Below are 27,664 nucleotides of genomic sequence, written 5' to 3' on the forward strand. Positions count from 1 at the left end.
CTAAAACCTAAGGAAAAATATCCCTAGTCATTCCCTGCTTACTGTTTTTGTTTTCAGGGAAGAAATTCCTTGGTCCCACCCTCACCATCTTTCTCCTAGGGGCATCACTAGCCCCACAACCAGTGTCACTTAATCTCTGGGAGGGGGATGCTTAGCCCTGCCATCATTGTGCTCCCCATCCAAGTAAGCCCTCAACCTTATGATTTATGTGACAGAACCTTGCATTTGGTGAGATTCTGAGCAACTTAGAAAATTGGTAAATGGAGGCACCCAAAATGGACACAGTGGTCAAAATATTTTGGGAGTGTGCATCCCCACTCCCAAATTGAAGAACAGCCTGATAAGGAACAACATTTTGTAAATGTCCAATGGTGGTTAATATTTTTTTTTCCCTTTAATTAAGGTTTTTAAGGGTTGTAGCGCAAAGGGTTTAGGGGTGAGGATATGTGATCTGGGGCTTAATTCTGGATTTTGTAATTTGAAGTATGAGGCATTGATGCAGTGTATTCTATGTTTTTATTATTGTGAATGTTTATTACAAAGCACTGAAAAGAAACTGTCTGAGTGGAGTTATATTTTTCTTTAAGAACACACTGCAAACCACACATTAGCTATTTTATAACCCCCACTGCAACAGCTGCCACCTAGAGCCCACTTGATGTTCCTGGGGGGTGGCTAGGGGGTTCTTTATGGGCCCTCTTCTTAAAATCCTATTCAAATCTTACCAAACAAGTGTGTACCTTAGCACTTCTAACCACCACCAAAAAGGAGCCAGTTTCATAGTTCAAGGCCAGCACTATGGGCTTGCACAGTTGACAGACCTGCCAGAACAGAGGATGCTGTGGAGAAAAAGTGACAAGTCCCAGCCACCATCTAACAGCAGCACCCACTAGCCAAGCTCAGGAAGCAGAAGTACTAACTTGCAGAGGGAACAGTCCATGGGCCCTGGCTAACAGTTATTGTGAAGGCTGGACGAGACTGAAGAGAAAAATGAAGGCAAAGCCCTAGGTCTTTCTGAAATACAAAGGCACAGTACACTCAGGAAAAGTCTGGTTCTGATCAGATAGGAAACCAAAAAAAGTAGACACAGCTGTAGGCTAAAATACAAAAAAGGTACCAGACAAGGCCCAAACATCCAGGCCACTGCCACCATTTTTGACATCTGCTCACCAAAAAACAAATTCTGATCCTGTTTTTATGAACCAAAGAGTGATATAGGTCAAGTTATAGAAAACCATTTAGCTGGATGAATTGTCTGAAATCAACTTACCTCTGACCACAGAAGCACCAAGTATATTTTGTCCCGGCACTGCTGGGTTTAATACTTTCATGAACATACACTTGGGGGGGGGGGGGGGGGGGGGGGGGGGGGGAGGGAGGGGAAAAAAGATTTTTGTTGATCTCAGTTGCCTGCAGCAACAGTTCCCATGGCTATAAATCATCTCATTAACCCCCCCTTTGGTCACCAGCTGAATATAAAGCACAGGATTTCTCTTTGCGTCTTCTCTCAAAAACCACATGCAGGCTACATTCACTCAGTAGCATAACTAGGCTGGCAACTACTCCCCATCTGCTGCCAGCACATGCTGATCCTAGAATTATGTTAAACAAGAAAGATTTCTATTCGGGTCAAGTAGCCCTTAAAACTACATTAAAGGAGATGCAAACATCTAAGAACAGTTTTGCTCATTTGGGTCATAACCTGTAATCATCTTATTCCCCAAGCTGGGTGTGCCCCTCTCATTAGCAATCCCTGCTAAGTGTGTGTTTTCTAGACGCTCTCGGTTCTCTGAAATCACTTTTCATCCCAGAATTACTAAAACAGGACAGAAAAAACATAAGTTAAAGATCAGAGGGTGGATTTTTGAGCTGGGACGCTCTGCTCACAGACATCACTGCTGCAATTCTCCTGAAGTGACTGAAATGCTAAATCACTGCTGAGCAGTGCTCATCTGGTCCAGTAATAGCCCATTCAGGGGCTGTCAAAGCAGTCACAATGGCCCTTTAATGTGCAGCACTCAGTTGAAGCAGTAAATATATAACTGTTCTTTTGTTGCAGCTCTGATTAAATAATTAGACTCAAATGAACTAGAACTCAGGTTGAGGTATCAGTGAGATGAGCTTAGGACTCCAGCTCAATTGTTTCAGGAAGCAGCATATGGTTCTCTCTACATTAGGCTGTATACCTCTCTCCCCAAAATACATTATGTTGGAAAAATTGTACATTTTCAGCATACTGCAGACAGGAATGTTCCACAGACCTTCTTGCATTTCAGTTTGATTGATGCTCAAAAGAAAGTTAAAACAATACTGTATTTAGCAAGTGTGGGAATAGCAAGGCTCACATTTTGACACCTGGAGAAACACTACAGTGTATGTGTGGACAAGGTTCCAGACTAAGTGAGAGGGACTAGCATAGTGACATTTTATATTGCATCTCTATTTAAGGATCTTTCTGTTTCTAATAAAATCCACCAACAGGATGCTTCAATTAACACCCATCAGGCACATATCTCCAACTCCAGTTCCCCATCTTTTGTATGTCTTCAACTAGATGTTTCCAATTCATCTACCTGAGATGGAGGTCTGAACCCCCCCCCCCCCCCCCCCCAGTATAGATAAAGTACCATCACGCCTTTCCAATATGACACACAGTACCTGATCCTTTTCCCGAGCATCCTGCCTTTGCTGTTTTGATATTTGACAAATAGCTACTCCCTTCCTTTTCTCCTACAACTAACCTTTTAAAAGAGATTATAGCCCGATACAACCATATCTCATTTAGCAGATTCTTTGAACCATATTTCTGTGACAATGTTAAAGCCTGTCCCATGATTAGGGCCTGCGCACTTGGAACTGTACTATCCAGACTATAGCCATTGAAAAATACATGGGGAATAACTAACATGAATGCCATTGCCTTGGATGCTGTTTTCTCAGCCCCACAGACCACCACTGTGGCGCTCATGTATGGTGAGGAAGATGACAAAAAAAAGTGGGAACTGGATCAGGCTCTTCAAAAACAGACTCAGGACACCAAAGTAAGATTATAGGCGTTTATTCAAGCTGACTTGGCAGTACCATGTTTTGGCACCTGCATGCCTGCCTCAGCAGTCCTGATATATATACTTGATAATCACATCTTGTGAAATAAAACATGAGCTGAATCAGCTCATGTTTATTTCACAAGACCCATCACCAAGGGCTAATGTAAGTATACATATCAAGACTCCTGAGACAGGCACGCATGTGTCAAAACATGGTACCATGTCGAGTTAGCTTGAATTTAGGCTTACTTCAGTGTCCTGAGTCTGTTTTGGAAGAGCCTGTTCCAGTTCCCACTCGGTTTTTTTTTTTTTTTTTTTAATTCTATCCACCCCATGGGATCTCTGTGTTCTTTCCACTTTTTGTGGGGTTTTTTGCACTTGGTGAGGAATATGACGACATAGGAAGCAGGTTTCCAATTCAGTGCTGAACAATTACTAGAACTCCATTAAATAAAAATGATATTGCACACCAGTGATGGTCCATGGACTAGCAGCCGAGACAAAAGGTCTAAAATCCTGTCAACATGCACCATTTCATTCTTACTTCTTAAACACTATAGGACAATCAAGAATTTAAAGGAGAATTATATTTATTCAATTTACAAAGGTGGCGGTATTTAGTTGCCAGAAGTAGCTCCATTTATAACAAATGTACTGTACACTATAATGGTAGCTGCAGGGCTCTGCTGCAGCTTTTCCTCTGTTTATACACACTTGTTGCTCTCCCTACCTGAGCAAACAGCAATTCCAACTCTGTTCTCAACAGACTTAAAAAAATGAAATATATATGTAAGTCCAAACTATTGTGTGATGTTTTAATTATTCACAAGTGTAAACACCTCCCTCCCCCCTCCCCACCAAATCTTATGGTCAAATTAGGTCTTCCACTGTTTGGCCTTATCGTATGTACAGGCTCAGTTCACTTTTAAAAGGTTATTTTTCTTTAATGATCTACTGATCATTCAAGTAGCATGTCAAAGCATAAGAAAGCAAAATATCACAATTTACTGTATACAATATATATACATACACATAAAAAAATCTTGAGTCCGAATAAAATTAACATTTCCAGGCATTCTGCCATAGCTCAAAGGATTTAGACAAACTGAATAAACAAGAGAAAATGCACAGAAAAGGATATTTTTAGTGATTTTTTTTTGTAAATATTGCAAGAATTTATATAGTTCTGTTGCTGCCCAATAGAAGAATGGGGAACTTACTACCTTCACCTTGAAACTAAATAGGAAAATAATCTGGATTTAGCACATCGATTTTTCTTTCCATTTCTCAACTTTTCTTAACCCAACCAAGCCTGATCCATGGTATATCAGTGAACAGTAGGGGTTAATTTATTCTCCAAACACATGACTTCTATCAGATGAGATGCAACTTTATGCTGAAGAAACATTTACATTTCTTCCCTCAACATTTGATATGAGTGAGGATAAGAAAGCAGTACAGAGAGGTATAAAGACTGCAGGGAACAGGTAAGGAGAGAATAAGGGAAGGGATGAAATAAAAGGCCAGTGTGGTTAATGTTTTGGATTCTGAAATGTGCAGACTTGCTCGGGTACCCTTGAAGACTGGAACGGTTCAGGCCTACTTTTTCCTGGGGTAGAATAAGTCAATAGGTTTCTTGCCAGGAAGCCCAATGGCTCATTTCTGGTGGCCCACTTCCTGAAAAAGACACATAGAAAAGGACACACCAGTGCCTGCTATTCCTCCTCTTCACTCTCATCTCCCGGGTCTGGATCAGAATCACCATTGATTTCTTTGCTAGCGTTCATTTCCTGCTCTTCTTTATCCTCCTCCTCTTCCCAGTTGTCCTGCAAAAAGAGTTCTGAATTAATTGGTACTAAGAAATATACACAATTATATATATGGTGCTGATCTTTTTTTTTTTTTAATTTGTTTGGCAAGTGAGGTTTCAGAGGTTAGCAGATAGTCTAGGTATCAACACTATGGGAAATTTGCTCAAAGTAGGACAAGCAGGGAAACTGTTTACATGTGGAGAAGCATGAACTTTCTTCTTATAAAATGTCCCTTCTGAACTACCACAAATTTATTTGCTGCATTTGTATCCCACATTTTCCCACCTCTTTGCAGGCTCAATGTGGCTTACATTATGTCGCAATGACAACTGTCATAAGCGGTATGATAAGAAGTATTAATACAATTAAGGTACATTAGATATCAAGAAAACTAGAAATAAAGAATACATATTAGATATGCAGAATGTAAGGTAGAGTACATCGTTAAATAATAATTCATGCATTATAGAAGAAAATGTTAACAATAAACATCCAAGTTCAAAAGGAGGCAAGAAAAATTATCCAGAAAGAAATGAACAGGCAAGCCATGCGCTGACTGAACTCTCATTACTTTAAGGGATGAAGGGATAAAACCGTATAGAGCCAAAAAGCTTGGGAATCACATGTGACTTCACAATCCCTTACCTCCACAATATCTTTAGTACATTATTAAAAAAAAAAAAAACCCAACCAATCAACCAGAACAGCCTCTATAGTTACATAATATAAGTAGAGGAGAATCATTCCTTGGCATGGTAAACTAGTCTGAGTGTGGACGGAATAGTTATATTTACTACAGAGGTGAAAGACTTAGGGATGGGATTAGACCTTCCTAGATTTGGTAACACATTTATAGGGCATTGTATAAGACCATCTTAGGTTACATAGTTTTAGGTTTTTTTTGAAGTGATGCAGATGCTAGTTACTTCAAAAATGGTTTACTCTAACATTATGTGGGCCTACTACAGAACAAGAGTAGACCCAGGCAGTTCTAGACAGTACTACAAGCCCTATCATTTGACAGCTGTATGTACTCCCAACAGAAACAAGGGTAAAATTCCTATTGTTGGTATTGACTATGTGCCGTAAGGGATTCCGGCTCTCTTTATCTGGGTAATAAGTCGAGACAGTATACTTTGGTTAGGTCCAGCCAGAGAACCTTATTAAAGGTAATATCTTTGTAAATGATGTGCAGGGGACTGAGCATACCTGCAGTGGTCCTTGAATTGTGAATAGTATGCCTCTGGATGTAACAGCTGAAACTAGCATACATTTCTAAGAAAACTGTGACAGCAAAGGTCTTCCCAGCAGCTTGAAAAGCTGGTGGTATTCTGGAATTCCCTGTATTTATTTATTTGTGGCATTTATATCCCACATTGAGTGTCAGGGACTCCAGAGGTGACAGATACCAGAGTGGTTGGACAAAGTGGAGGACTCCTATTTTATTGTGATGTTTTGTTGTTTTGCTTTCACCTTTGAGATTCTTAACTGAAGTTTTTCTACACCTGTTTATTGCTTAGACAGGCTTGGCGAAGTAAATGGTATATAAATGATTTAAAATGTATTGTAGACGTGTACTCTTTCCTTTTTGACTCTGGTCTATGATTGCTGTCTCCTTTGCAGCCACAGCAAGGTCGAGGAACAGACTTGGGAATCAAATCAAGCACAGAGAACTGCTAGTGAACCAGTCTATCTCTGGATCTACTGCCACCCTGCAACAGGGAAGATATGGAAGACAGTACCTGTGCTGTCAGTATATCAATACAGAAGGATTCTACTAATGGTATAGAAGTGATTTACTGTTCTTCATATATTATATTACAGGTTGGCAGTAGATGGGATGGGCTGACAAAATATTGAAAAAGCCAAGAGATTACCAAAGAGACACACAGAGTTTGGCTTACATCTGAATCTCTCTCTATCGCCTCATCTTCAGACTCCTCATCTGATGATTCTGTAAAGAAAAACAGTAGTTAAGAACAAAAGCACAGCACAAGCTCAAAGGAGCACTGCTGATGTGCTGGGATGGGTAAAGGACATATATCTTTGCTGATGACAGCTCTTGTTCCCAGCCTGTAATATCTGGGTGTATAAAAGTCCTGCAAATATGAAGACACTTGAAACAAGAAGTAAAACATAAACAACCCCCAAATATAAACATAAAAACAATTGTGGCAGCCAAATTTCATCAAACACTACTGAAAGAAACAGGAGAAGCTGCAGAAAAAATTCCATCCTATATAAAGGAGATTCCATATCATCATGCTGATCAATCCATAGACTGGTGGGTTGTATCCATCTACCAGCAGGTGGAGATAGAGAGCAAACTTTTGCCTCCCTATATGTGGTCATGTGCTGCCGGAAACTCCTCAGTATGTTCTCTATCTCAGCAGGTGGTGGTCACACACAGCAGCAGCTCTGGCTAGGCCTCCAAGCCTAATTTTTAGGTTTTGTTGAGTGCCTGGGGTTGAGGGCTCTTCTTGAGCAAGTGCAAACCTGGTGGCGCCAGGTCCCTCCTTTTCTCCCCCCTCCCGCTGGCTCTGTTAAAAAAAAAAAAAAAAAAAAAAAAATTTTTTTGAACGTCCTTAAAAGGAGTTTATTTCGACGTTTATTTAAACGTTTATTGCAGCTACTCACTGGGACACCAGGTCGTTACAGCTCGGAGCGGAAAGCAGGTAATTTTTACCTTTTTATAGCGGGCAGGGGGTTCCCCGATTGATCTCCACGTGGCCTATGGCGTCGGAGGGCGAGGGCGCAAAGAGTCGCTCCCCGGATCGCTTGGGCGCTTCTAGAGGGGATGCGGGGGTCTTAAAGTCTGATTCGCCCTTGTTGGGTGACAGTTTCGTGACCGATGAGTGTCCTGGTCCTTCCTCCGGTGTGGCGGTTTTTCCCGCCATAAACGCCCATCCCCCGCTGCTCGCCTCCGCCATCTTGGCCGGCCACGCGGCTCGGACGGCTTCTTCTTGGGCCGCCCTTGAGGTAGGAGACATTAATGCCATGAACGCCCTTAATTTGGGCGACGGCACAAAAGCGGCTAAAATTAAGCGCCGTTCTTCCCGCGCGGCTCCTTCGCGGAGTGTCGCGCCGGACGCCATCTTGGATGCACAGCATGTCTCTCCCCCGCTCTTGCGAGCGCCGGTTGAGGGTGCGTCTAGGGCTGTAGCCCAGGCTGCGGAAGTGCACAGTCTGGGGGGTTTCTCCCCCGAGTTTGTTTTGCTGCTGCATCAGGCCTTCCTTATGCAAAACGCTGCCCCTGCTCCCTCGCCTGGTAAAGAGGTTGAGGCCCCCGGAGGTAAACGCCCTCGGGTTGATTCCCAGGCCTTGGAGGACTTTGTCTCCTCCGATGTAGATGAGGGCAGCGTATCTGAGTTCTCCCAACGGTCCTTTGCGGATTCCTTGGAGGAGACGGATCCCCGCTCGGATGGAGCGGATGACCCCTCTGCAGCGCGGCTCTTTATCTCAGAGGATTTGCCCAACCTGTTAGTGCAGGCCATGGGCATTTTGAAGATTTCCTCTCCGGAGGACGTCTCTCCCTCAGCCCGTTGGCTCTGCCATTATGCTGGGGACGAAGCGCCCGCCTAGAACCTTCCACGTGCATGATGCCATGCACACCTTAATTTCGGCTCAATGGGATGTCCCGGAAGCGAGCCTTAAAGTGGCTAGGGCTATGTCCCGCCTCTATCCTTTGCCTGGAAGTGAACGTGAGGCCTATCTGTGGCCTACCGTGGATTCTTTAATCACTGCGGTGACTAAGAAAACGGCGTTGCCGGTGGAAGGTGGCACTGCACTAAAGGACGCCCAAGACAGAAGATTGGAGGCGGCCTTAAGGTCGTCCTTTGAGGCGGCTGCTTTAAGTTTGCAGGCCTCAGTTTGCGGCTCCTATGTGGCCAGGGCGTGCCTGACTATGGTGCAGCGGGCTTCCCCCTCGGATCATTCCTTGAGGGCTGATTGGCCGGCCCTGGAATCGGGCTTATCCTATTTGGCAGACTTGCTGTATGATGTCTTGAGGGCCTCAGCTAAAGGCATGGCTCAGACAATCTCTGCGCGGCGGTGGCTTTGGCTGAAGCATTGGTCTGCTGACCACGCCTCTAAATCCCGCCTGGCTAGATTGCCTTTTAAAGGCAAGCTGCTCTTTGGGGTCGAGCTGGACAAAATCGTGACCGATCTCGGCACGTCTAAGGGCAAGAAGTTACCAGAGGTCAGGGCTCGGGCTAGTACTCGCCCCGGTACCTCCAGAGGACGGTTTCAGGAAGCCCGTCGGTACCGCCCGGGCAGGTCGGGCTCCTCTGCCCCCTCTTCCTTCAAGAGGAACTTCTCCCCCAAGCAGCATTCCTTTCGCAGAGACCGCCGTCCCGGAGGTGCTCCCTCCGGTCCTCCCCCAGGGTCTCGTACCCAATGACGGGGCCTTGGTCCACGCCCCAGTGCAGATTGGAGGACGGCTGTCCTCGTTTCTGGGCGAGTGGACCACAATAACTTCAGACGCTTGGGTGCTGGAAGTCATCAGAGACGGCTACAAGCTAGAGTTCTGCCGACCCTTAAGAGACGGGTTTGTACTCTCTCCCTGCAAGTCTCCGGTCAAAGCTGCGGCAGTGCAGCAGACCTTGGACAACCTGATCCGCCTGGGTGCGGTCGTTCCGGTGCCAGAAAATCAGATTGGCAAGGGACGTTACTCCATTTACTTTGTGGTACCAAAGAAAGGAGGTTCTGTCCGGCCTATCCTCGACCTCAAAGGGGTCAATCGGGCCTTGAAAGTGCGGCACTTTCTCATGGAGACTTGCCGCTCTGTTATAGCGGCAGTGAAGGCAGGAGAGTTCTTGGCTTCCTTGGACATCAAGGAAGCGTACCTGCATATTCCCATCTGGCCTCCTCATCAACGCTTTCTGCGTTTTGCAGTCCTGGGACGACACTTCCAGTTCAGAGCCCTCCCTTTCGGGTTGGCTACTGCTCCGCGGACCTTCTCCAAAGTAATGGTGGTCATCGCGGCCTTCCTGCGAAAGGAAGGAGTACAAGTCCATCCTTATCTGGACGACTGGTTGATCCGAGCCCCCTCTTATGCAGAGTGCGGCAAAGCTGTGGCCCGGGTAGTTGCTCTTTTGAGCTCCCTGGGATGGATCATCAACTGGGAGAAGAGCCAGCTGCGCCCGACTCAGTCCCTGGAGTATCTGGGAGTTCGATTCGACACCCAAGTGGGCAGAGTGTTCCTGCCAGACAATCGGATTGTCAAACTTCAGGCTCAGGTGGACCAGTTCCTAGTAGCCTCTCCTCTTCGGGCTTGGGACTATGTGCAGCTGTTGGGCTCTATGACGGCCACGATGGAAGTAGTGCCCTGGGCCAGGGCTCATATGAGACCACTACAACACTCTCTGCTGCAGCGCTGGACTCCGATGTCGGAGGATTATGCTGTGCGCCTTCCCTTGGACCCAGCAGTGCGCAAGGCGCTGAGCTGGTGGATGCAGACAGACAAGTTGTCTGTGGGAATGCCTCTGGTGACCCCGGAGTGGATTGACGGACGCCTCTTTGTTGGGCTGGGGAGCCCACTGCTTGGGAAGGACAGCGCAGGGGCTCTGGTCTCCTGCAGAGGCAAAGTGGTCTATCAATCTCCTGGAACTCAGAGCCATTTGGTTGGTGCTTTTGGAGTTCATCCCGGTACTGGCGTTGAAGCCAGTACGGGTCCTGTCGGACAATGCCACGGCTGTGGCCTATGTCAACCGCCAGGGAGGTACCAAGAGCGCCCCTCTAGCCAAGGAGGCCATGAATCTATGCCAGTGGGCGGAAGCGAACCTGGAACAGCTGTCAGCGGCCCACATTGCCGGAATCATGAATGTCAAGGCGGACTTTCTCAGTCGCCATACCTTGGAGCCCGGAGAGTGGCAGCTATCTGCTCAGGCGTTCTTGGACATCACGAAGCGCTGGGGCCAGCCAAGCCTAGATCTGATGGCGTCATCGGCCAATTGCCAAGTGCCGCGCTTTTTCAGCAGAGGACGGGACCCTCGATCCCTGGGAGTAGATGCTCTTCTCCAACAGTGGCCGACACAAGAGCTTCTCTATGTGTTCCCGCCCTGGCCCATGTTGGGCAGGGTGCTAGACCGGGTGGCAAAGCATCCAGGCCGGATAATCCTGGTGGGTCCGGATTGGCCCAGACGTCCCTGGTATGCGGACTTGATCAGGCTCTCAGTCGACGATCCTCTGCGGCTGCCAGTGGAGCAGGGCCTGTTACATCAGGGTCCCGTGGTGATGGAGGATCCCTCCCCCTTTGGTCTTACGGCCTGGCTATTGAGCGGCAGCGTCTGAGAAAGAAGGGCTTCTCAGACAAGGTCATCGCCACTATGCTGAGAGCGAGGAAGCGCTCTACTTCTACTGCTTACGCCAGGGTTTGGCGTATCTTTCCAGCGTGGTGTGAAGCAGGCTCACTTTCTCCCTTCACTGCTCCAATTTCTTCAGTGTTGGCGTTCCTGCAAGAAGGTCTGGAGAAAGGCCTGTCGCTCAGTTCCCTTAAAGTCCAGGTAGCGGCTCTGGCTTGCTTCAGGGGCCGCCTGAAGGGTGTTTCCCTGGCTTCGCAGCCAGATGTGGTGCGCTTTCTCAAGGGAGTTAATCACCTGCGCCCTCCTCTGCACTCAGTGGTGCCTGCGTGGAATCTCAACCTGGTGCTAAGAGCATTGCAGAAGCCGCCTTTTGAACCCTTGTCGAGGGCATCTCTGAAAGACCTGACGTTGAAAGCAGTCTTTTTGGTGGCTATCACTTCAGCCAGAAGAGTTTCCGAGCTCCAGGCACTCTCATGTCGAGAGCCTTTTCTGCAGTTCACTGAGGCAGGAGTGACTATTCGCACAGTGCCTTCCTTCCTGCCCAAGATTGTTTCTCGCTTCCATGTGAATCAGCAGCTCTGTCTCCCTTCCTTTCATAGGGAGGACTACCCAGAGGAATTCTCTGCTCTCAAATATCTGGATGTGAGACGAGTTATCATCAGATACTTGGAAGTGACCAATGATTTCCGGAAATCGGATCATCTGTTTGTCCTGTTTGCAGGTCCTCGTAAGGGTCTGCAGGCTGCTAAGCCTACAGTGGCAAGATGGGTCAAGGAAGCCATTGCAGCGGCTTATGTGGCCGCGGGGAAGGTGCCGCCTATCCAGCTGAAGGCTCACTCCACGAGAGCTCAGGCGGCCTCGATGGCAGAGGCCGGGTCCGTCTCCTTGGCAGAGATATGCAAGGCGGCAACTTGGGCTTCGGCCCATACATTCTCCAAGCATTACCGCTTGACTGTGGCTGCTCGGGCGGAGGCCCGGTTTGGAGCTTCAGTGTTGCGGTCAGGGATTTCTATGTCCCGCCCTGGGTGAGTACTGCTTCGGTACATCCCACCAGTCTATGGATTGATCAGCATGATGATATGGAAGGTAAAATTATGTATCATACCTGATAATTTTCTTTCCATTAATCATAGCTGATCAATCCATAGCCCCTCCCAGATATCTGTACTGTTTATATTCTGGTTGAATTTTAGGTTCAAGTTTAGTCTTCAGTTACTTCAGGAGGACTTCGTGTTCAAGTTTTTTCACTTGGATTCTTCAAGAGTTGAGACGAGTTTGTGTTACAGTGAGCTGCTGCATTCCTCTCCCCTCCGTTTTACGGGGCTGGATTGAGACTTAAATTCTGCCGGCACTCCCTCCCGCTTCGTGCGGCTGTAGGGCAGCTTTGTACCCCTCCCGCTTCGGCGGTGTTAGGGTCAGTCAGCTCCTCCCGTGGTTGCGGTTGCAGGATAAGCCAGACCCCCCCCCGCATCGGCGGGGTGGTGTCCCTCCCCCGCTCCGCGGGGATGAGCTGGACGGATTCCCCTCCCCCACTTGTGTGGGGATGAGCTGGGTTAATTCCCCTCCCCCGTTTCGGCGGTGGTGAGCTGGGCAGAGTGTCCCTTTGTGGGTGTAATTCTCTAAGTGCTGAGTCCTGCGGATGGAGCTTTGATATCGACATACTGAGGAGTTTCCGGCAGCACATGACCACATATAGGGAGGCAAAAGTTTGCTCTCTATCTCCACCTGCTGGTAGATGGACACAACCCACCAGTCTATGGATTGATCAGCTATGATTAATGGAAAGAAAATTATCAGGTATGATACATAATTTTACCATGTACAATATCATCATAAAATTTTGAGTGAGGTAACAAGCTTTGTGCCAAAGTTCTGTAACGCATGAAAATACTTATGCGTTATGCAAATCGGTCTGCAAAAAATGTGTACAAACATAGGAGAATGTGTGCCTATTGCTATAGAAAAGAACAGATTCTGCTAACATGCAGTGATTTTTGCATATAGACTGTACAAGAATGTCAAAGAGCATGTGTCTTAGATGTACATTATCTGGAATGTATATTCTGCACGTTAAAATATGTAATATTTCTGCAGTTGAGCACAATGTCCAGCATTTAACATCCATGGTACTTTCTCTTTAATCTTAGCTCCTTGGCCTGCTTTTTTTTTTTTTTGTATTGAGACATTCCCCTCAACAAAGTAAGAAAAAAAAAAAACCTGTGGGTTATTCATGCTTGCAGAAAAGACAACAGGCATGAAACCCTAATGCTAGCTACAGAAACAGCAGCTTTTTACTCCTCATACACTAACTAAAGCCCCTGCACCAGAAAACAGTGTGCTCAACCTTCAGGTCTCTTGTGTATTTTTTTGTATCCAGATTTAAATAGCCGATACCTTAGTTTTGTTGTGACTAGCAAGATTAACCTAGAACTTTCTAGCAGCTTCCCACCGCGAAAGCCCTGGTGCCTTCCCGCCTGATGCGCAAACATGAGTTCCTCAGTCATTTTAAAAAAAAAAAAAAAAAGCTAAAGAATACAACGCCAAGGGGAGGAAGGAGGGTATGTGAGAATAACTGGCCTGCTGTCCTTGAAGAATACCAGCTACAGGTGAGTAACTCCGAGCAGGCTGTTGTATTCTCACAGCTGGGAATCCCTACCTACCAAGCTCACCAAAAACAACAATGCTAGGACAATATGAACTTGAAATATTGAGGCTTGAAAGTCAATTAACCTGAAACTATTTACATACTAGTTGTGAAAGTGCAGTCTGGAACTAAAGAAAACTGGGCCTGAGGTGGAGTTGGATTTTAGACACCAAATTCTTCATGACTGCCTGCCTGAACTGGCTGTCACATCAGGTATCCTATTCATCAAGGCAGTAATGAGATGTGAATCTGTGGACACATGAACACATTACAGCTTTGCAAATTTCATCTATGGAAGCTGACCTCAAGAGGGCTACTGACGTAGCCATGGCTCTGACATGAGCCTCGACTTGACCCTCCAGAGTCAGCCCTGCCTGGGCATAAGTAAAGGAGATGCAATTTGCTAGCCAATTAGAAATTGTGCATTTGCCCATGGCTATACCCCATCCTGTTTGGGTCAATAGAAACAAAAAACTGGGTGGACTGTCTATGGGCTTTAGGGGCTGATGCATAAAAGTCCCCGGAAAGAACCATTCGTTATTTCCACCTCAGTAAAAGTTACTAAGGTGGAAATAGCGAATGATTTCCACAAGAAATCGCATGCAAATGATCTGCTCGTAAAAACAGCAAGCAGCTCGGTTGGTGAAAGCCCAGTGCATGTGCGTAAAGCAGCCACTCGTAAGCGTGGCTGCTATGCGCACGTCCATGCCCAGAACAGCCAAACAATTTATTCTGCCTCCCCTCCTTCAAGAAACCACCTACCCCCCCAGGACCTGTCAGATTTTGCAAATCTCACAAAAATAAATGCATAAGCCAGGTCATATTTAAGCATGAATCATTTCTCTGTTCTGTGCCTTTTCAAAATGTTCCTCGACACTTCAATATAGGAGGGCTTTCTCAGAACAGTGTGTGCTACACACGACTTTTATACACGCATACAAGCTGCATGTATGAAAGCCGTGTAGAGCTTTTTTTTTTTTTTTTTGTAAAAGTGTTTTAGGATATAAGATGATCATCCTTTCACCCCTTTCCCACTACAGGATTACCCATTGGGCAAAAAGGTTACATTAGAATACCAGCTCCGCTTCCTTTGGAGGGGAGAAGTAGGTTTGCAGACAATGGTGTAAGGAAAAAGGGTAGGTATACCTTACAAGGTTTTCCCCAAGGATGTTTTACTATCCCCTCACCACGCGCCCCCCCCCCCCACCCAACAACACAAGCCTAAGCTCTAAACAAAAACAAAACCAAAAGGAAATGCAAAACGCAAGCAAGAGATTCTTTCCAGAAACACCATGCACAAACTCAAGAGAGAAAATGAATGATGTTTCTTCACATGGCTGTCAGGCAGCAGAATCCAACTGGAAGGCTGGGGCATAGAACAGACAGTCAAAAATAATGCAGGCAGCACTACGACAGATCCTGACCTCCCGTAAAAATTTCAACATAAAAGGTAGGCGTTCCTTTCTCTGCATCACTCAGAAATGGCTGTGCATTGCTCAGAATGCACATATGAATGCAAAACAGCTCATTTAAATATATTAGCATATGATAACCGTTGTCTGTTGCCACGAACGGTAAAAAGCCCAGAGCCCCTTTGTGCATTCATTGCTGGATTCCCTGCTCGCTAAACCAGTTGAACCGGTCAAAAACTCAAGTTGCTGGCCCAGTAAGTTTAATACATCCCCCCCTTAGTCCGCTCCAGATAGAAGGCTAAGGCTCACTTGCAATCCAAAGTATACAGTACACTCGTCAGGATGGACAGGTGGTTTGGGGAAAAATATTGGTAGGGCGACTGACCAATTAAGATGGAACGCTGGTCACTACTTTAGGAAAGAACTTAGGGTGTGTGCGGAGAACTATGCTACTGTGGTGAAACATGGTGTAATGTGGATAAGCTACTAGGGCCTGAAGTTTACCGCCTCTGCGAGCTGAAGTGACCCCCACCAAAAACACAACTTTCCAGGTCAAATACTTCAAATGACAGGAATCAAGTGGCTCAAAACGAGCTTTCATCAGCTGGGTGAAGACAACGCAGATTCCATAACACAGCTGGAGGTTTGACAGGAGGTTCTGTTATTAATAACAAACCTCACATGAAGCGAACAACTACAGCTGTACAGAGATGGGCTTACCTCCTACAAGGTGATAAGCACTATCACACAGATGAACCCTTCCAGAGTGGGTTTTGAAACCACACTCAGAGAGGTGCAGAAGATGTTCATACAGTTTTTGTGTAGGGCAAGTGAGGGGATCTAAGGCCCTCCCCCTCACAACACACAGCAGTGTTTCCCCACTGACATGAGTAACACCTCTTAGTGGAGTCTTTCCTGGAAGATAGCAGGATGCAGGAGATTCCCTCGGGCAAATCTAAGGATTCAGATTCTATGCTCTCAACATCCAGCCTGTGAGGACCAGGATTGGAGGTTGGGATGCAGAAGGGTTGAGGGTTGGAAAAATATTCCAATCTTCACAGATCTTCGGAAGACAACTGCAGAAGAGGAAACCAGATCTGCCTCAGCCAGTAAGGCTTGATTAAGATCATAGCTCCCTGGTTTTGCTTCAGTTTCAGGAAAGTCTTCTCTGTGAGAGGTTTGGGATGATATGCATACAGAAGCGTCTCCCCCAGTGTAGGAGAAAGGCATCCAATCCTAGTCTGCCGTGTGACCTGAGCCTGGAATAGAATTGGGGGACTTTGCTGTTGAGGCGAATGGCAAAAAGATCTACCAAGGGGGTGCCCCACACTCAGAAGATCCTGCAGGCTACACCCATGTTGAGAGACCACTTGTGCAGTTGCAAAACCCTGCTCAGTCTGTCCGCCAGGCAGTTGACCTTTCCTGGTAGGTATGTGAAACGGAGAACCATTCTGTGAAGGAGGGCCCATTGCTTCCCGACACAAGGGGGTAGGATCCTGTCCCCCCCCCCCCCCCCCCCCGCTTGTTTATATAGAACATTGCAACCTGGTTGTCCATTTGAATGAGAATAATTTCGTTCGGCAGCCAATCTCTGAAAGCCTCTAGAGAGTTCCAAATGGCCCTCAGCAAAAGGAGGTTGATATGGAGATCTGTACTTCCATGGTGTGAAGCCCATTCACATGAGCTCCATATCCCAGGCTGGATGCATCTGTTAGCACCTTCTGAAGTGGTGAAATTTGGAATGGCAGTCCCACGGTCAAATTCATTCAAGTTGTCCACCACAGAATGGCATGAATCAACTTGGGAGGAATGTGGATGAAATCTGCTACATTTCTAGCCGCCCGAGACCACTGGGAAGCTAGAGTCCACTGGGCCTCTCTCAAATGGAGACCTGCCAAGGGAGTGACATGCACTGTTGAGGCCATGTGGCCTATAAATTTCAACATTTGCTGAGCTATGAGCAGCTTGCTGTTTCAGACTTGCGAGGTGAGTATTGATGAGGTCTCTGCTCTCAGTTGTGGAAGAAAAGCCAGAGTTTGCAACGTATCGAGCAGAGCTCCTATGTACTCCAATCGCTGGACTGGGAGAAGGTGGGACTTGGGGTAGTTTATGACAAACCCTAGGAGCTTCAACACCCAGAATAGTCAGGTGCATTGAGAGAACACAATGTTGTGTCCTTCCTGCTCCGCAGAAAACGAAGACTGAGGAGCCTACACATCAGGTGTGAAGGAACAGCGCATATGTAGTGGGAGGCTGCCAGTAAAGTTCTAAGTTAATCTTGCAAGTCAGCATCTGCATAGGGCTCTGTCAGATGATATCACCCAGCTGTGAAAATACAATGGTCTGCTTGTCCTCGGAGAAACTAAACTATGTTATGTTACTATGAGCTCTGGGAGAGCTGTTCCATCCTCACAAAGCGTAATGTCACCTATTTGTGCTTGTCGAGGGAAAAGGAATTAACATAGAAAGTCTATTTAACCTTTCAGGAAGTACCAGTAGTGTCCAAATCCATGGAAACAACCGGCATTCGATTTTTTGTATTGACTGAAAAATAATCTCACTTGTTCTAAACTGGAATCTGATGTTGGAGGATGTGGTCTAGGCCAACAGTATAGCTGAGCTTGTGAAAAAAAATCAGTATGGACAAATTTCTGGATGAGAGATCCATTAACAACTATTACCTAGGCTGACCTGGGGATTGCTACCTCTTACTGCCAGCAGCTTGGGGTGACCAAACAGGAACAGATCTCTCCACTAGGCTCCCCTGGGCATGTCTTCCAAATAATCTGGAATAGCCATGGTAAGACAGAATGCTGGCTTTGATAACCCATTGGCTTGACCTAACACGGCATCTCATGCTCTAAGGTTATCAGAGCACCCCCCCCCCCCCACATCCTTTCACAAGCCTCTCCAATAATTAACACCCCCCCACCCTAAAGCACAGAAAGGGACAGTGCTAAATTAGATCAGATGCAGCTCCTGGCCAACTGCTCCAATCCTAATTCGGTGTCAGACTGAAAGCAGTCACTGACCTATTACATGATAGTGGTGGTGGCTGAGAATCAAAGAGAAGGGGTTATTTGCTAATCCTGACCACTTAAAACAGTAAAGGAAAATCCTGGACTGCCAAAGTTAACACGTACCTTCCTCATATACAAGTTTTGCAGCTTGGTTTATATCTGTTACATCTTGAACTGCTTCAGATGCTGAAATCTGCAAAGAAACAAGTGCTGTAGTTATACACACGTGGACAACTTTCTTTAATGAAGTGCAAAATTCTTGGTATAAAGGCTGCAGATGTGGCCTAGTGAAATACAGAAACTACAGATTGAATTTTGTCTTTACAACATGTGTAAGATTTTGTTCATACTTAAAAGCCATATAAAGCCTTACTAGTCACTGACTTTATTCTCTGGATATAGAACTTGACATCTGCCACAAAAATGACCACAAGAAAACATGACTGTACAATTTTGGAAGAATTCTGTTGTAGAATAATCAGTGAGGCTGCTTGATGCTTCTTCTGTTTTCAACTGGCTCCTTCCCCATCTTTTGCAGCAGACGTTCATTTATCTGCAAAGGGAAAATTAGGTTCTTACCTTGATAATTTTCTTTCCTTTGGTCAGAGCAGATGAATCCATTAACTGATGGGTTGTGTCCGCCTACCAGCAGGTGGAGATAGAGAACACTGAAAGCACATGGTGTTCCTGACGCCCAGCCCCCTCTGCCGTCAGTATATGAAATTTCCAAGGCAGAGTGAATAAGGAAGGCAAAATAACAAACTTTCCTCACAGAGAACAAACGCCCCTGAACCGGAGCAATAACCAAACAAAGGAGGGATGTTATCAACCTCCTGCAATAAAAACAGCATGTAGTAACTCTGATAGCTTGTCTTCAAGTACTCCTGATGAGGCACAATGTCTGTATGCAACATCTGTACAAAAACTAAAGTCAGACAGGGAGGGATCATGGATTCATCTGCTGTGACTAAAGGAAAGAAAATTATCAAGGTAAGAACCTAATTTTCCCTTCCTTGTCATCAACAGCAGATGAATCCATTAACTGATGGGATGTACCAAAGCACTCCCTAAGTAGGGTGGGAACAGGCAAAATGCGCATCCTGCCACGCTGCCACATCCAGCCTGTAATGCCGTACAAAAGAGAGCTGAGAAGCCCAGGTAGCCGCACGACAGATCTCTTGAAGAGAAAAGACACCCGTTTCAGCCCACAAAGAGGACATTGCCCTCGTAGAGGGCGCTTTAAACGCTTCAGGCGGCGACCGCCCTGAAAGCAGATAAGCAGAAAAAATGAGTTCCTTAAGCCAGCGGGCTATAGTGGCCTTAGACGCCGGAAACCCCCGTCGGGGACATGCCAACAGAACAAATAAATGATCAGAATTCCTAAACTCATTTGACATCTGCAGATACTGCCACAGAGCCCTGCAGACATCCAAAAGGCGCAATTGCCCAAAAAAGTCCGGAAACTCCTCCTTACAAAAGGAAGGAAGAAAAATGGGCTGGTTCAGATGAAAAGCTGAAACCACCTTAGACAGAAAGGAAGGCACCGTACGAACAGTTACCCCGGATTCCGAGAACTGTAGAAAAGGATCCCAACAGGAAAGAGCCTGAAGCTCAGGCACTCTTCTTGTCGACGTCACTGCCACTAAAAAAAACTGTCTTGAGAGTCACATCCTTCTCAGAAGCCCGTTTAAGAGGTTCAAACGGAGATCACTGGAGCGCCTTCAACACGAGCCCCAGGTTCCATGCCGGACAGGGCAACCGCAAAGGAGGACGGAGACGAAGCGCCCCTCTGAGAAATCGGACAATATCCTGCAAAAAGTCCAGCAAAAGCGAAACTGTTGCCAGAGTCGGCGAGATAGACTTTGGAGTACACTACGCCTCAAAAGTGCGCCAGATCCGAGCATAAGTCGCAGAGGTAGATCACGTGCAAGCCTGCAAGAGCATGGCAATAACCTTATTAGAATAGCCCTTGTCTCTCAACTGCGCCCTCTCAAAAGTCAGGCCGTAAGACCAAAGCGGCAAGGATCTTCCATAGTCACCGGACCCTGAACTAAAGTTCGAAACCCGAGGCAAAGGAAGAGGCGCGTCCATCAGCATCCGCTGGAGATCCGCATACCACGGACGCCTTGGCCAATCCAGGGCGATGAAAATCACCAATCCTCGGTGCAGGCAAATCCGAAGTAGCACTCATCCTATCAAGGGCCAAGGAGGGAACACATACAGGAGGCCCGAGGGCCATGGTTGAAACAAAGGCATCCAACCCCGCCGAGCGAGGATCTCTCTTTCTGCTGAAAAAGCGATGGACTTTGGCGTTTATGCTTGATGCCATGAGGTCCAAAGTCTGGAGTCCCCCATTTGGCACAAATCTGAAGAAAAACTTCCGCCAGTTCCCATTCCGCCGGGTTGATTTGATGTCTGCTGAGGAAATCGGCTTGTACGTTGCTCTGACCGGCTATGAGAGCCACGGACAGCAGTTCTAGGTGGCACTTGGCCCAGTCGCAGATCTGAGATACCTCTGCAGCCAGGGCCCTGCACTGAGTGCCACCCTGACGATTGATGTAGGCCACTGCTGTCGTGTTGTCCGACAGAACTCGGACAGGAAGACCCTTCAGCGTCCTGTGAAAGGCCAGAAGAGCCTGGAATATCGCTCTCAGTTCCAAGTAATTGATGGACCATCCCGCTTCCACGGTGGACCACAGACCTTGAGCATAGCGTCCCCGGCAATGAGCTCCCCAGCCCGAAAGGCTGGCATCCGTTATCACCAGACACCAAAACGGAAGAGCCAGTGACACCCCCTGCCACAGCATGCTGTCGGAAAGCCATCAATTCATACTGCGCTGGGCCGCAGGAAGCCACCTTAGTCTGCGTTGGTATTCCTGGGAAATCGGAGACCATTGCTGAAGCAGAGTAAGCTGCAGCGGCCCCATGTGAGCTCTCGCCCAGGGAACCACCTCTATGGGGGCCGTCATCGATTCCAGGAGCTGAACAAAGTCCCAAGCAGGCAGCCACAGAGGAACTCCGGGAGGAAGGGGAATGGGGTAAGGCAGGGACAGGGAAAACCAAGTATGCCTTTAAAGTGGGCACCACCAGCCACAACACCCCCCCTGCTATACTGGCAAAGCACAGGAGCCACCCCAGGCAGAAATCCAGGAGCTGAGAAAGCAACGTTCACACCTGCTGGGAGACAGAGATATACTGAAGGCAAAGGGGGGTGGGCATCCAGGAACACCATGTGCTTTCAGTGTTCTCTATCTCCACCTGCTGGTAGGCGGATACAACCCATCAGTTAATGGATTTATCTGCTGTTGATGACAAGGAAACAGGCATTGCCATGGAAAATGGCAAAAAAGCTTCTCCACCCTGCCCTTAATGAACCAACTCTGAGAGTAAGTCAATTTCCAACCTTTGCAGGCTTTGGCCTCTTTTCTCATACTGCCAATGGTCCCAATCTGTGGAGTGACTTGATGTCAACATACACCCACTGACAAATGGACAGAGACCGATTTCTCATAGCAAATAGTAGGACCTTTTGCTCACTACCAACCCAAGCCAGATCTGAATGGTACAAGATTATGGAGGAGAGATCTATTATAAAAATTCTAGCTTTCCAAAGCACCTCATAATCTGAACTATTAAGAGTTAATATGAAGCACCGATCCCTGTCCTTTCCTCACCTGTGTGATCAGCAGGTATAGTTTCCCATGTAGACGGGAGAGTTTCTGCAAGGACTTCACACGACTTTCCATTAACTGGTACAATGTCCCCAGTTGTGGAGCCAAGTCTGGTAGCTGCAAAGGGCAGAAACACATGTGAACTGTTAACTGGGAGCTGTGCTGTCCTCTCAATTCCTGTTTTGTTTTCTTATCTGTTTGGACCTCTGAACATTCACATTTTTCTATTGCTTTTTAGTGTAGCAGGTTCAGTTACCATGCTCTGAAAAAGGGAACCAGCACAGTCATGTCATGCAATTAGAAGTAAAATCAATGCACGATCTGAAAGGTTGTCTTTGAACATGCAAAACCACAACACAGTGCATGAAATGTAGACTAGGGGTGGGGGAGGTGGGACTTGGCTAGGTGGGATGATAAAGAGGAGTTTAAAAAAGAAAAAAACCCCCACTGAAACAGAGAAAAATAAAGGAACATAAAGACCAAAAAGCCTATCCATTCTACCCATCCATGCCATCTACTCTCCCTTAGAGATCTTATGAGCTTGTCCCAAGGTTGTTAGAATTCAGATAGTTTTTTTTGTCTCAACCACTTCCACCAGAAGGCAATTCATTACATTACAGTTAAGACTTCTAGGCCACGCATACCATAAAATAGTTCAGCATGGCTAACAACAGAAATAAGGGAGGACATACTCCCAAGCTCACATAAATACAAAACAGAACTTACAAAATCTATATTTTTAAAATTTTAAAAACAGCCAAGTTTTTAGCAGTTTACGAAAGGTCCTATAATTGAATTCACAACAAATAAATGCTGGAAGTTCCACCATTTTTCAGCCCAATATGTAAACCCTAGCCAAAATTAGTCTTCTAATGAACCCCAAAACAGAAGGAAATTGAAGTGAGAAGAAAGGTCTTTAAGCGTATAAATAATTTTTCTCCAACAGCTTAATCAGAAGTAGCATATATAGAGAGGCGCAACCATGTAAAATTAAAAAGATAAAACACAATTTTAAGACAGCTAAAGCTTCCATTGGCAGCCAGTGTAGTTTGCAGAATAATGGACTGGCGTTCTCATATTTAGAGGTTCTACATATCAGCCAGGCAGCTGTATTTTGCATGTCTGAAGATGACAACGAATGGCAGTACTGCAACCCATGTAAATGATGTTGCAGTAGTCCAAGTGTGACATTATCATTGTTTGAACTATTTGATGAATTCCCCACCCTTTCTGTGAAGCTTTTCCTCAGGTTACTGTTTTATCCTATGTCCCCTGATTCTAGAGCTTAGAGACTCACCTTTTGTGCCACGTAGGTATTTAAACGTTTCTATCATAACTCCCCTCTCCTGTCTTTCTTCTAAAGTACACTTTACTTTTCTCAGTCCCAGCTATTATTTCTCTCACCACTCCATCTTCACTCTTCAGTTTTCTCACAAACAATTTCTAAACAATTTAACTCTTGCCTCAGTAGTGCTAATTGTCCAACAATGATTTATGGCAATTAAAACAGCACTAAATTCTTCATAGGCTTCAATTCATTTTCTAAACTTCTTTAAGATACTTATCTTAAGTATGCCCCCAGTCCGTACATACTTAAGATAAGTACCTTAAAGAAGTTTAGAAAATGAATTGAAGCCTATGAAGAATTTAGTGCTGTTTTAATTGCCATAAATCATTGCTGGACAATTAGCACTACTGAGGCAAGAGTTAAATTGTTTAGAAATTGTTTGTGAGAAAACTGAAGAGTGAAGATGGAGTGATGAGAGAAATAATTGCTGGGACTGAGAAAAGTAGTGTGATTGGAGATTAAGGTTCCAGTAAAGGATTGATATGTAACACTGCCTGCATTCAGTAGAGTACAGGTTTCTTCTAAAGTATACATATTGAGATCTTTTAAGTCTGTCCACATATGCTTTATGATGAAGACCACCAACCATTTTAGTAGCCACCATCTGAACAGACTCCATTCTGTTTATATCTTTTTGAAGCTGCAGTCTGCAGAATTGTACATAAATGATCTCGGCAAAACAGCAAAAGTAGAGGCTGACAAATGCGCAAACCAATAGGGAGATAATAAATGATCTCACCAGAGATCTATACAGAGGCATTATTATTTCCTTTTTCCTTCTGGTCATTCCTCTCCCTATACACTCACGCATCCTTCTAGCTTTCGCCGTCACCTTTTTTTTTTACTTGATTGGCCACCTTAAGATCATCAAATACAACACTCCTGCTACTCTTGTGCACAACAGTACAGTTCCCTCAGGTTTTAGCAGTACAAATGCATGACCCTGCATTTTTTAAACATTAAATCTTAGCTACCAAATTCTGAACCATTCTTCAAACTTTGATAGGTTCTTCCTCGTATTATTCATCTCAGCAAGGATGTCTACTTCTAATGCAGATTTTGGAACCATCCGCAAAAAGCCCAACCTTAACCAAACAGCCCTTCAGCTATATTTATTTATTACATTTGCACCCCGCGCTTTCCCACACATGGCAGGCTCAATGCGGCTTACATAGTAACAATATAAAGAATTACAAAGTCGTAAAAAGAGTAAGCAATTAGTAGTAAACGCAATATTAATGGGGTTAACGGAAAAGTAAATTGAACATAGGAAGAGTTGGGTGCGGAAGGAAATGAGCGTTGGGAGGTAGGCATAGAAGGAGAGGAATGGATATGTGGTAGCAATAAGGATAAAGGGAAACATGGTCAAGAATGCTTACAATGTATTGCTTACAAGAATGCTAAAAAGAACCGGCTCAAGAATTGAACATGCGGAAGACCACTGGTATCATCCCTTTCCTCAGAGTGAGCTCCATTTACCATGACCCTTTGTTGCTTTTCACTCAACCAGCTCCTAACCCAGTCAGTCACTTCAGGGCCCATACTGAAGTCATCTAAGTGAAAGCGCACCAACTGCTTTGCTAAAATCTAATACACTACACATCACATCTAGCACTCTCCCCTTGATCTCTCTGGTCACCCAGTCAAAGAAATTAATCAGATTTGTCTGAAAAGACCTGCCTCTAGTGAAACCATGATGCCTCAGTTCCTGTAATCCACTCGATTCCAAAAACCTCACTTTTCCCTTTTGCTAAATTGCAACTGCATGGGCGGCACTAAAGATAAGTGTTTGTCAAATGTGATGTGATTGATGTGTTTCGTTGATTAAAGTTATGAGGAGGTATTTTTAGCCTATGAAGATTCCATCCCGGTTTAACAGACACAAGTATGTACTGAAATGGGAATACAGAGGCTTTTTTCCTCCTCACATAAGATGAATAGCAACTGTTAAATTATTGAGCCACTTTGGTTGGTAAAATTAGTTTACTCTCTCAACATTTAGGTTACCAGGGAGGAGGACCTGAAGTTAAGATGCAATACTGTTCTTCAGCCTGCATAAACAATGGAGAATTCTCCAACCTGACTCGTCTCCCTAAAGATAACTCCTGAATGAGAGAAAACGGGCCTGCCTTTTCGAATAGGAGGCTATGAGAATCAGTGTTCCCGATTCTGCTTGAATTTTAGAAGGGAGTGTGTTATGAGCAGAATTGAAGGATATGTATACAGAAGACCCTTCTCCCCAATCTGAAAGGATCTCATGGAAAGCTAGCCTATCAATAGAAGAATTTTTCTATTCTGAGAAGATAAAGAGATTTATCACAGATATGCTCCACTCATGAAAGATTGTCTTTGCTACCTACTAGTCCAGACACCACTTGTGAGGTTGAAGGACACTGCTCTATTTGTCTTCCAGGTATGTGGCTCAGAGTCACTCCATGCAAGAAGGTCCAATTTCACATCCCGACAGTCTCAGCACAGGAGATAATAATGTCCTGTTGATGTAACAGTTACCTGCTTGTCTGTGTAGACCAGGAATATTTTGTTAGCCAATCTATCTCAGAAAGCCATTAGAATGTTCCATACCACAATTAGCTCCAATAAATTTATCTGATGAAGTTTCTACTGAGCAGATTAAAAGACCCTGAGGCTATTTATTCAGGCCCTATGGAGCCCAGTGCTGACATTTGTATAATTGTATTTTCTGTTTATCTATTGTTCTTGCTGTTTCTTTTTCTTTTTTAAATGTAAACACTTTTAAATGAATTCTGTGTCTAACAATGGTATAAAAATTTGATAAACCTAACCATCTACATGGGCTCCCCAGTCCTGTATAGATTCATGGTTTAGAAGTTTTTTTTTTTAAATTTGTAAAAGCAGTTTATTGAAAATCAGAGCACCAAGAAAAATACAACACAATACAACTGAAATACACCAGACCCCTGATATCCCAAAAAAAGTGAACAGTCAGGCTTCAATGTTTTAACAATAGGCGTAGAATTAGAAAAATCCTCATCCCCCAATCAATCATAGTTTAAGTTATACAAATGCCCTTTTAAGATGTTTGATTAGATTTTTAACATTAAAATAAAAACATTAAGGAATCTTTCACATGCTCATCTTCCAATGTGGTATATATCATTGAGTGTAAAAAATGCAACGAAGGCTGCTAAGTTGGAGAAACAAGTCAGATGCTAAAGATTTAATTTACATAGACATCATATAAAAAATGCTAGTAGCAATCAGGATGTCACCTCGTGGGGCAGCATTTTACAAAACCAGAACACTAACAGTGATTTCATGGTAAGAATCCTGAAAGGGAACTTTCAAACAATACAGGAACATAAGACCTTTGAAGTCAGAATGATTAAATATTTTGAAACCCACTAGACAGGACTTAAAAGATCTGGGTTTTCTAGCCCATTATAAACCTTAAAATTGTACTGCTTTGTCACCCTATCTCCATGCATATCTCCCTGTCCCTCATCCACTCTACTCTTCCCGTCACTCACCTATCCACCCCCATCCTGTTAGACTGTCACTGAAATACTTTGATGTTTCACTTATATATACCGTCATCTATCAGCATTTGCTTATTTCCAATCTGACATAGGGCAACCTTTGAAAGCTAATCAAGAAATGTATTAAGTTATGTCCAATAAAAAAGGTATCATCTTATTTTCTTTTCCATGTTTTATTTCTATTGATTACCTTCAAGGCTTTTTTTGAGGGGTACTAAGTACCGGCACCTTTTTCCTTTGTCTGCTAAAATTAACCCATGGTCTCCAAGTTTTAATGAAAGAGCTCAGGCCCTACACACCAATTCTGCCTTGTCATAGATTCTGTGACTGGTTGCAAGGGGCCTGGCTATTGTGGGGTGGGTCCCTCAATGATCACCCCACCCCTGAAGGGTGGGCTTGCATTTGAGTACCCGCACCTTTTTCATTAGAAAAAACACACTGATTACCTTTAAAAGTGGAATAACACGGTTACCACACTTCTCTACTCAGGATGGAAGATACTGCATACAGCCACATGAAAAAGCAAATGAACAAACTTATGGAAGAAACAAAAGTGAACATCTTTACTTTCTGACAATCTGCAACAAGAATGACATCATTCCTAAAAGACTGAGGATCAAAAATCCTTTGGCAACTACTTACAATTCTGACTATGCAGAGAATCTCTGCAAACGCACTAATCAGAAACTGAGAAATGAACTTATACATCAATTCTACAAGAAGAAAATGATAAAAACCCAAAGGGATGAAATCATGAGGAACATGGAGGAACTACATCCGCACCGTATGAGCTAACTTAAGGAGGACCTGAAGAACATCCAAGGAGAAAAACAATACATCGCTATCCACAAAAAAAAAAAAAAAGAAATAAAGCTGTCTTCTCTCCTGCAG

At 45.0% G+C, this 27,664-nt stretch overlaps 1 protein-coding gene across 1 annotated transcript in view; it reads right to left on the reverse strand.

Annotated features, from left to right (window-relative positions):
* Window positions 1–3,631: 3,631 nt before the first annotated feature.
* WDR43 (WD repeat domain 43) overlaps window positions 3,632–27,664 on the reverse strand; it is a 187,135-nt gene continuing 163,102 nt past the window's right edge. Inside the window, exons 15-18 of the mRNA XM_030196135.1 lie at window positions 21,911–22,024; window positions 18,360–18,429; window positions 6,763–6,812; window positions 3,632–4,873 (exon numbers count right to left, since the gene is read on the reverse strand). Of these exons, the coding sequence (XP_030051995.1) occupies window positions 4,763–4,873; window positions 6,763–6,812; window positions 18,360–18,429; window positions 21,911–22,024 (345 nt within the window). The 3' untranslated portion in view covers window positions 3,632–4,762. The remainder of the gene's footprint in view (window positions 4,874–6,762; window positions 6,813–18,359; window positions 18,430–21,910; window positions 22,025–27,664) is intronic.

Source organism: Microcaecilia unicolor, chromosome 3, assembly GCF_901765095.1.
Source record: "Microcaecilia unicolor chromosome 3, aMicUni1.1, whole genome shotgun sequence".
NCBI lineage: Eukaryota > Metazoa > Chordata > Amphibia > Gymnophiona > Siphonopidae > Microcaecilia > Microcaecilia unicolor.